The sequence below is a fragment of the Xyrauchen texanus genome, chromosome 1, assembly GCF_025860055.1.
Source record: "Xyrauchen texanus isolate HMW12.3.18 chromosome 1, RBS_HiC_50CHRs, whole genome shotgun sequence".
Classification (NCBI taxonomy): Eukaryota; Metazoa; Chordata; class Actinopteri; order Cypriniformes; family Catostomidae; genus Xyrauchen; species Xyrauchen texanus.
In genome coordinates, this window is record NC_068276.1 from 10,636,649 (window position 1) to 10,651,674 (window position 15,026).

General features: G+C 42.2%; 1 protein-coding gene across 1 annotated transcript in view; it reads right to left on the bottom strand.

Annotated features, from left to right (window-relative positions):
* Positions 1–7,480: 7,480 nt before the first annotated feature.
* The window catches only part of LOC127656557 (cortexin domain-containing 1), a 34,598-nt gene continuing 27,052 nt past the window's right edge, over positions 7,481–15,026 (bottom strand). The window contains exon 2 of the mRNA XM_052144971.1: positions 7,481–9,563. Within this exon, the coding sequence (XP_052000931.1) occupies positions 9,330–9,509 (180 nt within the window). The 5' untranslated portion in view covers positions 9,510–9,563 and the 3' untranslated portion in view covers positions 7,481–9,329. The remainder of the gene's footprint in view (positions 9,564–15,026) is intronic.

A 15,026-nucleotide genomic window follows, 5' to 3' on the forward strand; every position in this document is an offset into this window, starting at 1 on the left:
GCACCTGGTCTCTGTGAACGCATAGTAACTCTCGGGAGTGGGCCAGTATGAGCCAGTCGTCGAGGTAGTTGAGTATGCGGATGCCGGCTTCTCGGAGCGGGGCAAGAGCTGCTTCTGTGACTTTCGTGAAGACGCGAGGGGACAGAGACATGCCGAAGGGGAGGACTTTGTACTGAAATGCCTGGCCGTCGAACGTGAACCGTAGGAAGGGTCGGTGTCGCGGCAGAATTGAGACGTGGAAGTACGCGTCCTTCATGTCTACCGCTGCGAACCAATCTAGGTGCCGGATGCTTGTTAAGATAGACTTTAGCATGAGCATTTTGAACGGGAGTTTGAGCAGTGCTCGGTTTAAAACTCGCAGGTCCAAGATTGGTCGTAAGCCGCCGCCTTTCTTGGGTACAACGAAGTAAGGGCTGTAGAAACCCTTCTTCATTTCGGTTGGAGGGACAGGCTCGATCGCGTCTTTGAGTAGAAGAGTAGCGATCTCCGCGTGCAGGGATTGGGCATGTTCGCCGTGCACTGCGGTAAAGCAGACGCCCGCGAAGGGGGGCGGGGGCCTGGCAAACTGAATTGCGTAACCGAGTCGGATGGTCCGGGCCAGCCAGCGTGACGGGTTGGGAAGTGAAAGCCACGCATCCAATCTCCGTGCTAGGGGCACCAAGGGGACGCGTATTTTTGACGTACCCGGCGGAGCTTCGCAGCGGGGCGGAGCAGGTAAAGTGCCGTCGGGAGGCAAGGGTGCGTCCCGAGGCTTCGGTGCTGAGAAAAGACTCGAAGCACTTATCTTGCTCCGCGCACCCGGCAGGGGGCGGGTTAGTGACTGAGGAGGAGGTCTTATGGTGGCGTCTTCCGGACTCGTCAGAACCGGCCGGCCGGGGGTCAGTCCTGGGGCTGAAGGCGGACCTGTGGCCGCGTCCAGCGTGCCGGGACTGTTGAGATCAGGTGGCAGAGTGCTGTGAGAACGGCATTTGTGGGCCAGATGACCCAGAGGCAAAGTAAATAGCTCTTTTATTGAGAATTTGGGTACCGCTGCCCCGGTTAAGGGGAGCGGCAAATTAAATGTATTCAAAACAAAATTCTCCTCCCGGCCCTCCACCGGGGGACGGAGCGGTCTTACCATCTCCGGAGCTAACGTCTTGGGCTCTGGGTCGTCCGTCTCAGGAGCGCCTGGGAGCCTTCCGGGTCCTCGAGGGGGTCCGTGAGACGGGGGGCGTCGACTTCCTGCGGGGTGCTTAACGCGTGGGCTGAGAGCTGGGCCCAGGTTGAGGCGGAGCAGCTTGTTTCTTCACAGGGGGACGCCCTCGGCGAGCAGACGGGGCATGGCCCGAGGCGGCAGACTTGCGGCGGTGCAGGATCTGGGAGATCACCTCCGTCTGTTTCCTCACCACTGAGAACTGCTGGGTAACGTCCTCGACGGTGTCGCCGAAGTGGCCGAACTGGGAGACTGGGGCGTCGAGAAAGCGAGTCTTGTCGGTCTCACGCATCTCGACCAAGTTCAGCCACATGTGTCGTTCCTGGACCACGAGGGTGGCCATTGCCTGCCGGAGTGACTGCGCCGTGACCTTCGTGGCTCTGAGGGCGAGGTTGGTCGCTGAGCGCAGTTCCTGCAGCACATAGGGATCAGGGCTACCCACGTGCAATTCTTTGAGCGCCTTGGCCTGGTGGAATTGCAGGAGGGCCATGGCGTGCAGGGCGGAAGCGGCCTGTCCAGCGGCGCTGTAGGCCTTCGCTGTCAGCGAGGATGTTGTCCTACAGGCCTTGGAGGGGAGTACAGGGCGACCCCACCAGGTGGTAGGGTTTCCGGGGCATAGGTGAAGCGCAACAGCCCTATCCACCGGGGGAATCAGCGTGTATCCGTGGACCGCTCCACCGTCGAGGGTAGCGAGAGCGGATGAGTGAGTGGCTTTGCGAGAGGTGAAAGGCGCTCTCCACAGCGATGTCAGCTCATCATGCACGTTCCGGGAAGAACGGGACTGGGGGGGCGTGGCCGTGGGCAGCGCCCAGACCCCAGGAACCAGTCATCCAACCGCGATGGCTGTGGGGAGGATGGAGGGTTCCAATCCAAGCCCACGCTGGCGGCGGCCCGGGAAAGCATGTCGGACATCTGAGCGTCAGCCTCAGCCTGGGGGTGCTGGCCCGAAGGCGGCAGCCCAGGGGAGTCATCCGTGTCAGATGCCGCGCTCTCCAATGCAGCGGCGAGCTCATCCGTTTCGAGCTCTAGAGGATAGGCAGGCTGGCTGTGAGGCGAGCCGCTGTTGCCTCGAGCCCGGATGGGAGTTAACGAGCGTGCTGGGGAACGGGTGATCCGCGGGTCTCTGGTACCCGATGGAGCCGCACCCGCTGCCGCCCCCAAATCGCCTCCAGCGCCACTCGCACCGTCCTCAATCCTGAGGGAAGAAGGAGCAATGCGAGGTGCGGCTGGAGTGGCTTGTTCTCGGTTGAAAACAAGTCGCGACCGCAACGTTGTCATGGTTATGCTCTCACAGTGAGAACATGAACCATCCACAAACGCAGCCTCGGTGTGATCGCTACCCAGACACACGAGACAACGCCTGTGGCCGTCTGAAACGGAGAGCACTCTACCACATCCAGGAACTACACAGCGGCAGAACGGCATCTTTATAAAGACGCGTCCTGAAAAGGACGCTGTGTTTGCTCTTTTAGAGGAAATTACTCTTTTAAATAAAATCACTCTTTTAAGAAACTCTTTCGAGTTTTTATCTGCGCTGTCGAAGTGCCCGGGGCAACAATGCACAGCCGTGCACAGGATAGGAGAAAGCCGCTGTTATGCGCCGTCAAATCCAACAGCATGCAGATCGTCAGAGGAATACACAGGTGTGTGTAACTCGTAGCAGACAGCATACAAGATCGGCTCCGAAGAAAATTTCTGAATGAACTCTAGTATTTGCCTCGCCTTTATACCCGTATGTCCGGGGGCGGGGTATGCAAATACTGACTGCCTCATTGGCCTTTTTTCATAGATCAGAGGTATATTCGGTGGCTCAAGAGAGACCCCTAGTGTCGCTTCTCCGACACAACGTGGAGAGAGCGACAGAAGGGGAACCTTTGGCAGTGATTACAGCCTCAAATCTTTTTGGGTATGATGCGATAAGCTTTGCACACCTGGATTTGGGGATTTTCTGCAATTCTCCTCTGCAGAACCTCTCAAATTCTGTCAGGTTGGGTGGAGACTGTCAGTGGACAGCCATTGGGTTCAAGTAAGGGCTCTGGCTTAGAATTGAGGCTAAACAGTTTAATCTTCGTTTTATCAAAACAGAGAATCTTTTTTCTCACAGTCTAATAATTTTTGAGGTGCTTTTTTTTTGCAAATTCCAAGTGGGCTTTCATGTGCCTTGCACTGTGTAGAGGCTTTGGTCTGGCCACACTACCATAATGCCCAGATCGGTGGAGTGTTGCAGTGATGGTTGGAAAGACGAGGAAAGCTGAAGTCCCAGATGGCTTCTCACCAGCGTGTCTTCGATCCTGTGCTAACCAGCTGCCCCCCTTCTACACACAGATCTTCAATAGATCACTGGAGCAGTGTGAAGTCCCATGCTGCTTCAAATGCTCAATCATTATTCCCGTCCCAAAGAAACCAAAAATCACTACAGACCTGTCGCCCTGACACCTGTGGTCAAAAAGTCATTTGAGAGACTGGTGTTGGCCCACCTGAAATACATCACTGGACCCTTTCTAGATCCCTTTCAATTTGACCAATTAATTTCGACCAAACAGGTCTGTGGATAACGCAGTCAACATGGGTTTGCATCATATCCTGCATCATCTGGACAGACCAGGGACATATGCAAGGATCCTTTTTGTGAACTTCAGTTCGGCTTTCAACACCATCAACCCAGCTAAACTCCAGAATAAATTACACCAACTCTCTGTTCCCATGTCTATCTGTCAGTGGATTACCAGTTTTCTGATGGACCGGCAGCAGCTTGTGAGACAGGGGAAACTCACTTCCAGCACCTGTACAATCAGCACTGGTGCCCCCCAAGGATGTGTACTCTCACTTCTACTCTTCTCTCTCTACACCAATGACTGTATCGCCAAGGACCCCCTCTGTCAAGCTCCTGAAGTTTGCTGATGACACTACTGTCATCTGTCTCATCCGAGATGACGATGAGTCTGCAAACAGAAGGGAGGTTGAACAGCTCAAAACGGTGGAGATGATTGTGGACTTTAGGAGGAACACCCCAACACTGACCCCCCACCATTCTAAACAGCACTGTGGCAGCAGTGGAGTCATTCAGGTTCCTGGGCACTACCATCTCACAAGACCTGAAGTGGGTGAGACACATTAACTCGATTGTGAAAAAGGCCAAGCAGAGGTTGTACTTCCTTCGCCAGCTGAGGAAGTTCAACCTGCCACAGGTGCTGCTGATTAATTTCTACTCATCATTGAGTCTGTCCTCTGCACTTCAATAACTGTCTGGTTTGGTTCAGCTACGAAATCAGACATAAGAAGACTACAAAGGGCAGTTTGGATTGCTGAGAGGATTATTGGTCGCCACCTGCCCACCCTTCAAAAACTATACACTTCCAGAGTGAGGAAAAAGGCTGGAAAACTCACCCTGCCCATTACATTTTTGAATTGTTACCTTCTGGCCAACACTTCAGAGCTCTGAGCACCAGAACCGTCAGGAACATGAACAGTTTTGTCCCTCAGGCTATCCATCTCTTGAACAGTTAAAACTGCCCCACTGAGCAATAACTATGTGCAATACACAGTTAAGTCTTTTTTATATTTATCCAACCATCCAACCTCTTCTGCCATTTCATTCCTCTGGAGAAAAAAAAAAACTGTACATAACAGATTTGTATTTTGCACTGTACATAACAGATAATAGATTTGTATTAGAGTTGCACTACATATGTGTATGTGTAAGTATGTGTGTGTCTCTGTGTGTATGTACATATGTGTATAATTATTTTGTATTTGTTATTATTATTATCTATGTCTTGCTGCTGTTTTTGTATTGTTTTTGTATTGTTGTGCACTGGAAGCTCCTGTCACCAAGACAAATTTCTTATATGTGTATGTGCCATACTTGACAATAAAGCTGATTCTGATGGTTGTCCTTCTGCAAGTTTCTCCAGTTGCCACACATGATCACTGGAGCTCAAAAATAGTGACCATCTGGTTCTTGGTCACCTCTCTTACCAAGGCCCTTCTCCCCCGATTGCTCAGTTTGGCTGGGCAGCCAGCTTTAGCAAGAGTCCTGGTTGTTCCAAACTTCTTCTATTTAAGAATTATGGAGGTCACTGTGCTCTTGAGAACCAGAAATATTTTTTTATTCTTCCCCAGATCTGTGCCTCGACACAATCCTGTCTCTGAGCTCTGCAGGCAGTTCCTTTGACCTCATGGTTTGGTTTTTGCTCTGATATGCATTTTCAGCTATGAGACCTTATGTAGACAGGTGTGTGCCTTTCCAAATCAATTGAATTTGACACAGGTGGACTCCAATCAACGTGTTGAAACATCTCAAAGATGATCCAGAGAAATGGGAAGTGTCATAGTTAACTGTCTGTATACTTACGTCAATGTGATATTTGAGTTTTTTATTTTTTAATACAATTTCAAAAGTTTTCAGAAATTGGTTGTTGCTTTATCATTATGGGGTATGGATTGTAGATTGATGTGAAAAAATAAATAATTTAAAGCATTTTAGCATAAGGCTGCATCATAACAAAATGTGAAAAAAATGAATGGGTCTGAATACTTTATGAATGCACTGTATTTCAATCCAAAAGGATTGTAAAATGTAAAAACTTGTTGAAGATTAGCAAACAGGGGGTCAATTAATTAAGTGATAAAAAGCTGTTTCCTTTCAAAAGCAGTTTATTCAGCATATTGAGGCATCTAGTCCATTGACAACATCCATTAAAAAGAACGGCCTCTGGACGTTGTGTCATACTGAGTTAGGCTCTATTTTACTTACCTTGAAGGCTCCCCCTGGAAGAGGGGCTCTGTCTAAACCTCTAAAAGCTGGGATTAAAATTGTCTTGCATTGACTGCTTCAGTCATTCATGCGTGAGTGAGTGGCACTCTCTACCACGTGTGTGCTGAGCAGCACAGAAATATTAGATGATGTTTATCATATTAAAATAGTCTTGCCGGACTGCAGAAGATAGGTCCAGGTTTCCTTCTCAAAACATACTTTATTTACAATGAGCGTGTTAGGGGAAAATATCAATTTTGCATTTCAAATTTTCTCCAAGTTGGACTCAGCAATGATAAACAGCGTATTGTAATAGAGTTGGGAGGATTACTTTTAAAATGTATTACACTACAGATTACTACATGTTTTAAAATGTAATTTGCAATGTATTTTATCTATTTGTAATGTATTTGAAAAGCCCTAATTATCATTTGCAGTGTTGCTTCTAAAACAAGATAGAGTAAATGTATGTTGTTTTAAGGCTTTTTAGATATTTTTACAGGAAAACAATGCTAAATTTATCTAACATGGAGCTAAATGTTCCCATGAAACTTTGCACAAGGTTTACTATATCTGCTGCTCCAAACCCCACAGAGTGTACACAAATTACATCTTTTCTCTCTGTTATACTCCCAAATGGAAAGTTCATAAATTACATCATACCCACCTTTTCACTCATAACAGTGTAAAGAGCCCTTTGTTTGCTTGTATGAATGTAACACATCATAAGAAGTTATTTCACCGTTGTTCAAACTCTCATCAGACTGCATTATTTAGTTCTATATTTTTCCCCCAACTAAATAGACTAAATATTAAATAAAACAAATGACAATAAAATGCAAAGTTATTTCATTTGTTATCAAAATGCTTTTTGAATATAACTGTTTTCTGTTTACTAATGATTTAAATTGTAACTGTAGTGGAATACAGTTACTAATATTTTGTTATTTAAATAAGTAATACCATTACATGTATTCCATTACTTTCCAACCCAAAAAGGATATGTAAGTGATAAACATCATTATACTCTATGTAATAATGATAATATGGGACTAATGAACACTGGTGTCTTTTCCATTTTTTCTGTAGCCCTTCACAATTGATTTAAAGAAGGCATTGTATTACTTGATAATGTTGGTTTTGTGATGGTGAATCCTTGCTCTGAGACTGTTCAGACTTGCTCACAATGTCTCGTTAGGGAGGACAGCAGTGTAGGTGAATTAACATAGGACGGCGATTAAAACGGACATTCCTGTTCATTAAAATGATTTAGTGCATGCATTCCAGCTACTCAGACTAAATTATTACTGTCTAATAGACCATGGTTTAATACGTTTAAGGTAATAAAAATATGTTTAAGATAATAAAAAATAACAAGGATTATTGTGTTACAACTACCAAACATTTTGGATTTGTTATAATCTTTATATACATGTAGCACAAGCACAAGTTTTCATCAGATAAAACACTGGCTTTTAATTCATTTGTCCTTTATTGTGTGCTACTACACATTCATCAAGGCGTGTGGTAAGGATAAATTCACTCATGACTTAATTTATTATTTCAGCTGAGGCACTTGAAATCATGCAGTGTAGATTATAGCTGCAATTATGTACAGTACATTTAATCAAGGGCAACATAAAACTGAATCACATAGATTCAGTAGACACTGACTGTATGAGCTGATAAATAAAAATGTAACAGATGCTCTTATAAAGTCAAAGTTAAAAGGAAGTTGAACGCAACAGTAATGATGCTGCTGATGCTTAAAGGTATAATTAATCCAAAAATGAACATTCTGACATTATTTTCTAACCCCATGCCACTCCATTTGCTATTATTTTTCCATGGAACAATGTCAAGGCCCAAGAGGACCAACTATAAAAGTATCATAAAAGCAATCCATATGCCTTGTTTGTGCTATATTGCAAGTCTTCAGCCGTCATATGACAGTTTTGTTTTTGAAACAGAAGTAATTATTCATGAAAAATCTCCCCCTCTGCTGCAGCTCTCAAATGTCATTTTCCATCTTGCATGTTCTTCTTAATTTCTCTTTATGTGTTACAAAGAAGAAGAAAAAACCAACAGCAAACAACTTTGAACAGCATGGGGTTGAGTAAATAATGAGAATGTTTATTTTCAGGAGAACTATTCCTTTAACTCAAATGCAGACTCAATCATTGCTGGAATTATGAGGCTTGTAAAGGGATGTCTGACAGATGTCTGAACCCCAACACTTCATGAAATTACGCTTGTGTAGTGAGAAGCATTTGCGCTCACATACTTGCATACAGTATGTTTTGCAACTAACTCATTGCTTCCAGTTTTACCCATAATGAATATAAAAAATACACTTTCTCACAATGCATTTGTTTCTTATTAAAAGTTTTAGGCAGGATTTATTGTGGTCCTCTTGTGTTCTGACACTGATGAGTCAGGATAGTGTGGGTTGGAGGTGTCAGATATTGGCTGGTCTGATCTTAGGGAAAGTGTGACCATGACTTGCTGTGCTTAGTACTGAGGTGTTGGTATATTATGCCCAGATGATGACAACTCCTGTCCAGAACAGATACTGCTAGGAAATTAGTAAAAAAGAGGCAATAGGTGTCAGGAGAGAACTCGTGTAATCCTTCATGCATTCTTGTGTGATGTAAGCTAGTTAGCAAAAAATAAACTAAAGGTGAATGCAGTAAATATATCTTCAAAGCAAGGGAATCCTTCACATTTTACATGTGTGTGACTCCATTTCAAAATCTAGAAAGTTACCTACGTAGGCAGAATTTTAAAGTATTATAGGTGCACTCCCACAAAGTTTCCAAAAATATATGCTGCCTTCAAAGAGGCATCGTATTTGTCCATGAAGAAGCCAAACTTATAAAGCATTGTGACAAGCTTAATGCACAATTTTACCCAATATTTATGTGTGCTTTGTATTTTTATGTATTATACAATCAGACTGTTAGCTTAGCAACATGCTAAAGAAAAACTCTAGTGCAATCAACTGTGAATCAAGTCTTCCATTTTCCTTGTGTGAGGAGCGATATCTGCATGATGTACAGAGATGCTACCAATGAAGAGCACTCAAAACTGGTCACTTAAAAGATTCCATTTAAGTTAGTATGCTACCTTTAAAAGCAGCTACCTCTATAGGCAGTAGACAGCAAGTAGCTCACAAAGTTTTGGAACAGTTCCTGTATTTGTTTGGATGTATACAAGAAAGAAATATATAGATCCCATAGTCAACTGCTGTATCTGTTTTACAGTTTGTACTGCAAAAATATCTTGTAGGTGCACATTTATTAGCAGAGGTGATGGGAAAAATGTCCAAAGATACATGTCTTCCAGCATGCGAGTTGGTCTATTTACACACAATCGGATCTGTTAATCGTCCAGGTGCTGCTCCTCCCAGGTCGAGGTCGGTATGGCGCTGTAGGGGTCCATGATGACTTTGGCACAGCGAATGATCATTGCGATCAACAGCAGACAGAGGAAGGCGATGCATGCCAGAGTCAGACCCTGGTCCACATCCACAAAAGCAGGGTCTGGCGTTGTCTCCTCCATCGCTTTGGTCTGTCCACATCGATCTGTGCTGCTGCTACCATCCTGATCACTTATCTGTGGGTGGGGACACAAAAAGACAAGGTACTGCAAAATGCTGTCTGCTTTACAGAAAGTCCCTTCAAACTGAGCTAGTTAATCAAATTCTAAAAGGCCAAAAGTTTGGAATAATGTACAGATTTTGCTCTTATGGAAAGAAATTGGTATTTTTAATCATCAAAGTGGCATTCATCTGATCACAATGTATAGTCAGGACTAAATTACTATTACAATTTAAAAAAAACTTCAAAGAGTTCTCATCAAAAATCCTTCACATGCAGCAATGAAAGATTTGCGGATCCTTGGCATTCTAGCTGTCAGTTTGTCCAGATACTCGGGTGACATTTCACCCCACACTTCTCACACACCTTACCGTCTAGCTGATCCCACAAAAGCTCAACGGGGTTAAGATCCATAACACTCTTTTCCAATTATCTGTTGTCCAATGTCTGTTTCTTTGCCCACTCTAACCTTTTCTTTTTGTTTTCTGTTTAAAAAAGTGGCTTTTTCTTTGCAATTCTTCCCATAAGGTCTGCGCCCCTGAGTCTTCACTTTAGTGTTGTACATGAAACTGGTGTTGAGCGTGTCTTTTCAGACGGGGACTTTTAGTGCCTGCATTCTGACACCAAATATGTAGGATTATTACATATATATAATTTAGAGATAGGTGTAGACGGGGACATTTCGTGTCTTCTCACCATAATATGTAAGGGAATTTGGGCTCTCGAAATATGTGAGCTATAAACTAAATAAACTTATTCTACATTATTATGTAATGAAATATATAATGGAATTAGTCGTGTTCGACAACCATTATAAATTAGATAAATGACAAATAACTACATTATTTGTCTGAATAAGATTCTCCACCATTGAAACCGTAATATAACGATTTCAAATAATAAGCCTAGTTTTATCCGCTCACACTTTCTATTGAAAGGAATTAGCTTTAATAAGGGAATTATGTTTAATTCACTTATTGGAGTAATATTATTCTCATGGCTTATTGAAAATAATATCACACATATTCAGGTACAGCGTTGAAGTGAAATCTTTTAGAAACAGTGACGAGATTATTCATTAAATATACCACAGTCAAATCATCTTTGAATACAGACAAAATGTATTGCTATTCTAAACATAAATCTAATCTAACACAAATATACATGAGACAGGTTGGTGAGTAGTGACAGAAGGTGAAATGAAAGGAATTTCATGGAGTCTATCCACAATGCTTTAAAAACCATTTATCCTCATTTGAGTCTACTTCGATTTGCTATCGGATTACTCTGAATATTTAATCAATACACCAGCCCTTTGAGCACAAAATGGAGGTGTACTTGCGTGTATTTGGTATGTCCAGGCGTTCTTTACGTCGAAAGTATATTGTTTGGTATGAATGATGTTAGCTGTGAAGCGAGGCCTTCTCACTCCTCGGGACATCGAGTCGAGAGAGCGAAGTCTGAGTAGTCAGCGGGGCAGAAGAGAAGAGTGAAGAGGAAAACCAAGAGAGCCAAGCCAAGACCGTGAAAAAGGAAGTGAAAGAGGAAGAGTTCTTCCTGTTTGGAACTGTTTGAGATATGGAGCATTCCCCAAGGGTGTCCTGCGGCAATCAGAAGTGACGTTTCAGAGTCACATGGTCGACTGGGCTGTCCTTGCCGACAGGTGATTTTTGACCCTTTGTTTCGGAGTCTTACAAATCTCCCGCTCAAAAATAGTGCATACTTAAACATGAAATCTCATATCTTGAGAATGGTACAAGATACATCATATTCGTTTTGACCAGATTTTTCTTCATACACAAACAAATGTTTACATATCAAACATGACAAATTTTTATGGATGTTATATCTGTAGGTAATAAAACATGAAAATCTCTGGTTACAAAATCATATTGGTTAGTTCCTTGGTTATACAACATGGAAAAACATTACACAAATTTTAAAGAGGTACTATAAGAGTTATAAAAGGGCTATAATCATTCATTTGTCAGGTATGCAATTCAACACAGTTCAGAGCAATTGTCAGAATTACCTAGCAAGACTAGGTATTGTATAAATCATGGATTTAAATGCATTCTGTACATTTTAGAAGGTTAAATCAGTAAAGTACTGTGACTTTGTGTAAAATATTCCTGGATTAAGCTGAAATGTCTTCATTCAATGTCAGTATTCGAGTCGTGCAAATCTGATGGACTTTTGGAAGCCTTACAAAGGAAAGTCTGCTTTAACCTCTGTGAGGGGGTCCCTGCCGAGGTCAGGCTGCGTGGCCTTTCTGACCAATGAGGATGCTTGAGCAGCTTAATTTATGATGGTGAAACATTCCAAACTGAAAGGCTGGGTTTTTCCATTTCAAATCATGTTGGTGGAATTCTTTTGCATACATAATCTTACAAGTGGGTAGAATTCAATGAAGCTGTCAGCTGAGGACATGTGAGGCATCTATTTCTCAAACTAGAGACTATGATATACTTATCCTTTTGTTTAGTTGTACATCTGGCCTTCCATATCTCTTTCTGTCCTTGTTACAGCCAGTCTTCCTTTGTCTTTGAAGACTGTAGTATACACCTTTGTAAGAAATCTTCAGTTTTTTGGCTATTTTAAGCATTGTAAAGCCTTCATTCCTCAAAACAATGATTGACTGATGAATTTCTAGAGAAAGCTGTTTCTTCTTTTTTTTTTTTTTACCTAATATTGACCTTAAGACATGCTAGTCTATTGCATATTGTGTCAACTCAAAAAACAAAACAAAGACAATGTTAAGCTTCATATAACAAACCAAATAGCTTTCAACTGTGTTTGATATAATGGCAAGGGATTTTCTAGTGCCAAATTAGCAATTTAGCATGATTACTCAAGGATAAGGTGTTGGATTGATGGCTGCTGGAAATGGGGCCTGTCTAGATTTGATAAAAAGGACTTTTTCAAATTGTGATGTTGCTGTTTTTTACATCAGTAATGTCCTGACTATACTTCATGATCAGTTGAATGCCACTTTAGTGAATTAAAGTAACAATTTCCTTCAGAAACAGTAAAATCTGTACAGTATTCCAAACTTTTGGCCACCAGTGTATATATATATATACACATGCACACAACAGTTAATTCCGGTCCTCGAATCTGATTGAACGAGAGACGTTCCATGAGCACACATGGTCTGACACCATCAGCAATCCGAATCTTCACTGTGTGTGTATCACTCAGCTTGTGTTTGTGCGGTTCTTAGTGTAATAGCAGTACAGATCTGTTAAGAGCTACTGTTTGAATTTTCTTTTTGACATTAGATATATTAGCCAACAGGTGGTGGCAAAAGATCATTTTTGTGTGTAATTTGAGCCAGTTAGGTGAAGTGAAGTGAATCTGCGTCAGCCAGTGTCTATAAAACAGCTCTTTGTGAACGCTTGTCTAAACTACACTACTAAAGCTAGGAAATAGCTTTAAACTGCTTTAAACTAACAACTTCAGCATTACGGCTCATCACAGCTGAGAGACACACAACAGACTGATTTATTACACAATGGGTGCTGTTTAAAATGGTGGAGGACATTGCGGTTTCTTTAGTGAATGACTCTTGCACACCGGCTACAGCGAAATAGGGAGAAATACCCCCGCTTGGATGCTATTTTTCCACTGAGAAAGCTGACTTTCAGAATGCTGACAGCATCTCTGCTTGGGTGTGGCAACAGGTGATCGCACATGCTCTCTCTCTCTCTCTCTCTCTCTCTCACTCACACACACACAAACACACATTCACACACACCATCCTTGTTTACCCAATAACTTGTTCGAAACAGCACAAGCTGTGATACTATTTCTGAAGTGATATTCTTTAATTAATAACGGGGGCTTGGACACATCCTTTGTTTTGAACCAGCAAAGGCAGATTCTGATCCGTCGTGTAAGAAAGTAGTTCAATGCACAAATGCGTTTTTCCTACTTTTGACTAATTTACTTGTCCATTGAACTATTGTATATAAGAAATATCACACACGCAATCATGCTATATGTCCCTAAATCAGCATATATATATTATAATTTTTTGTAATTTTTTTTTTTTTAATGCTACCAAAAAAAGTTTTTTTGTTTAATGCGACCGTAACACAAAATATTTAAGTAAAGTTTTTTTTTTGTTTTTATTTATGTGCAGTCAGCAAAAGCTTCTGTTTGTTTTCACTGCGCATGAATGCAGCAAGCAATGTCGGAAGAAAGATGTTATCCAGACCTCTGAGTCAGTTTAAATGTTTCAATAATACTTTATGTTTTAATTTGGCTTTGGGAAACTGATCCTAGACCAGCTGTTATGGCCTGATTTATCCCGGAGCAAAAATCTGATCAAACAGGTGGTGGATTGAATGCAATAATTATGCTTTGAATTCTGCTTAGCACCCTCAAGCACCCCCTGAGACCAACAGCACCAGCGAGAAGCCAGTAACGTATAGCTAGCTAAAGCAGGTACAAGTGCACACCACAGTAATGTACAGCCAGCAAATGCCATGTCAACTGACCAAGCAGACTGACCTTATGTTCCTTTTCCTTATATTTATTGAAAGTTGGCACCTTATATTCCATTGGTATATTGTCAGTATAAAAAGTTATATATATATATATATATATATATATATATATATATATATATATATATATATATATATACTAATGTTCCTTTGAATTAACTCACTGTGTGTTGTTTGTTTACTATGAAACTGCACTTTGAGACTACAGTCTGGGGGGTTTAGGGATCATTTTCAGTGTTACGGACAAAGTTTTGCTTAGGGCTCCAAGAAGGCTAGGACCGGCACTGTATTAATGGTTCTCTTTCGTGACTTTTCCACCAGTGTGAATGGAAAACTGCATTAAAATACTCTGACAGTATTTCCAACAGTGCATTTCAGCATTTCAAAAAGTGTATTTTGATTCCCGAACAAATTACTTTTATAAGCCGGCTCTTTTGAATATATAGCGTGAAACATATGATGCTTCCGGTATCCACCTTGTTTTTCAGTGTAACAAGGGCGCCCCCCCTTTATCAACCCTAAATGTGGACCTCTTTCGGTATAAGCAGGGACATTTTTTAGCATATGGGTGCCCTAAGCGAAATCCTACTTGGAGTCCCCACATCGCCCATGAAACCCATGGCTCCCGACTTGTATGTGTGCTTCATGATGATGAAAAAATCTTTGAGCCTTTGACATCAAGCTACAACTCTATCTTCTTGCATTTAAATTATCCCTTCCCTCTCTGGCCACAAGGGGGCCCCTATAACTGTCTAATTGAGCCATAACAGCTGTGTTCTTACACTTTTTAGTATATATATAAAAAAACAATGGTGTATTGCATTTAAAAGCTTTGTTCTTTAGCTGTGAAGAGTAAACATACATGCAGATCTCGCATTTAGCATGGCTTATCAAATAGTGCCTTTGGAAAAAAATAAAGGCATTATTGGAGGTTTTGCAGATAAATACAAATGGAGGTTTACATGGAG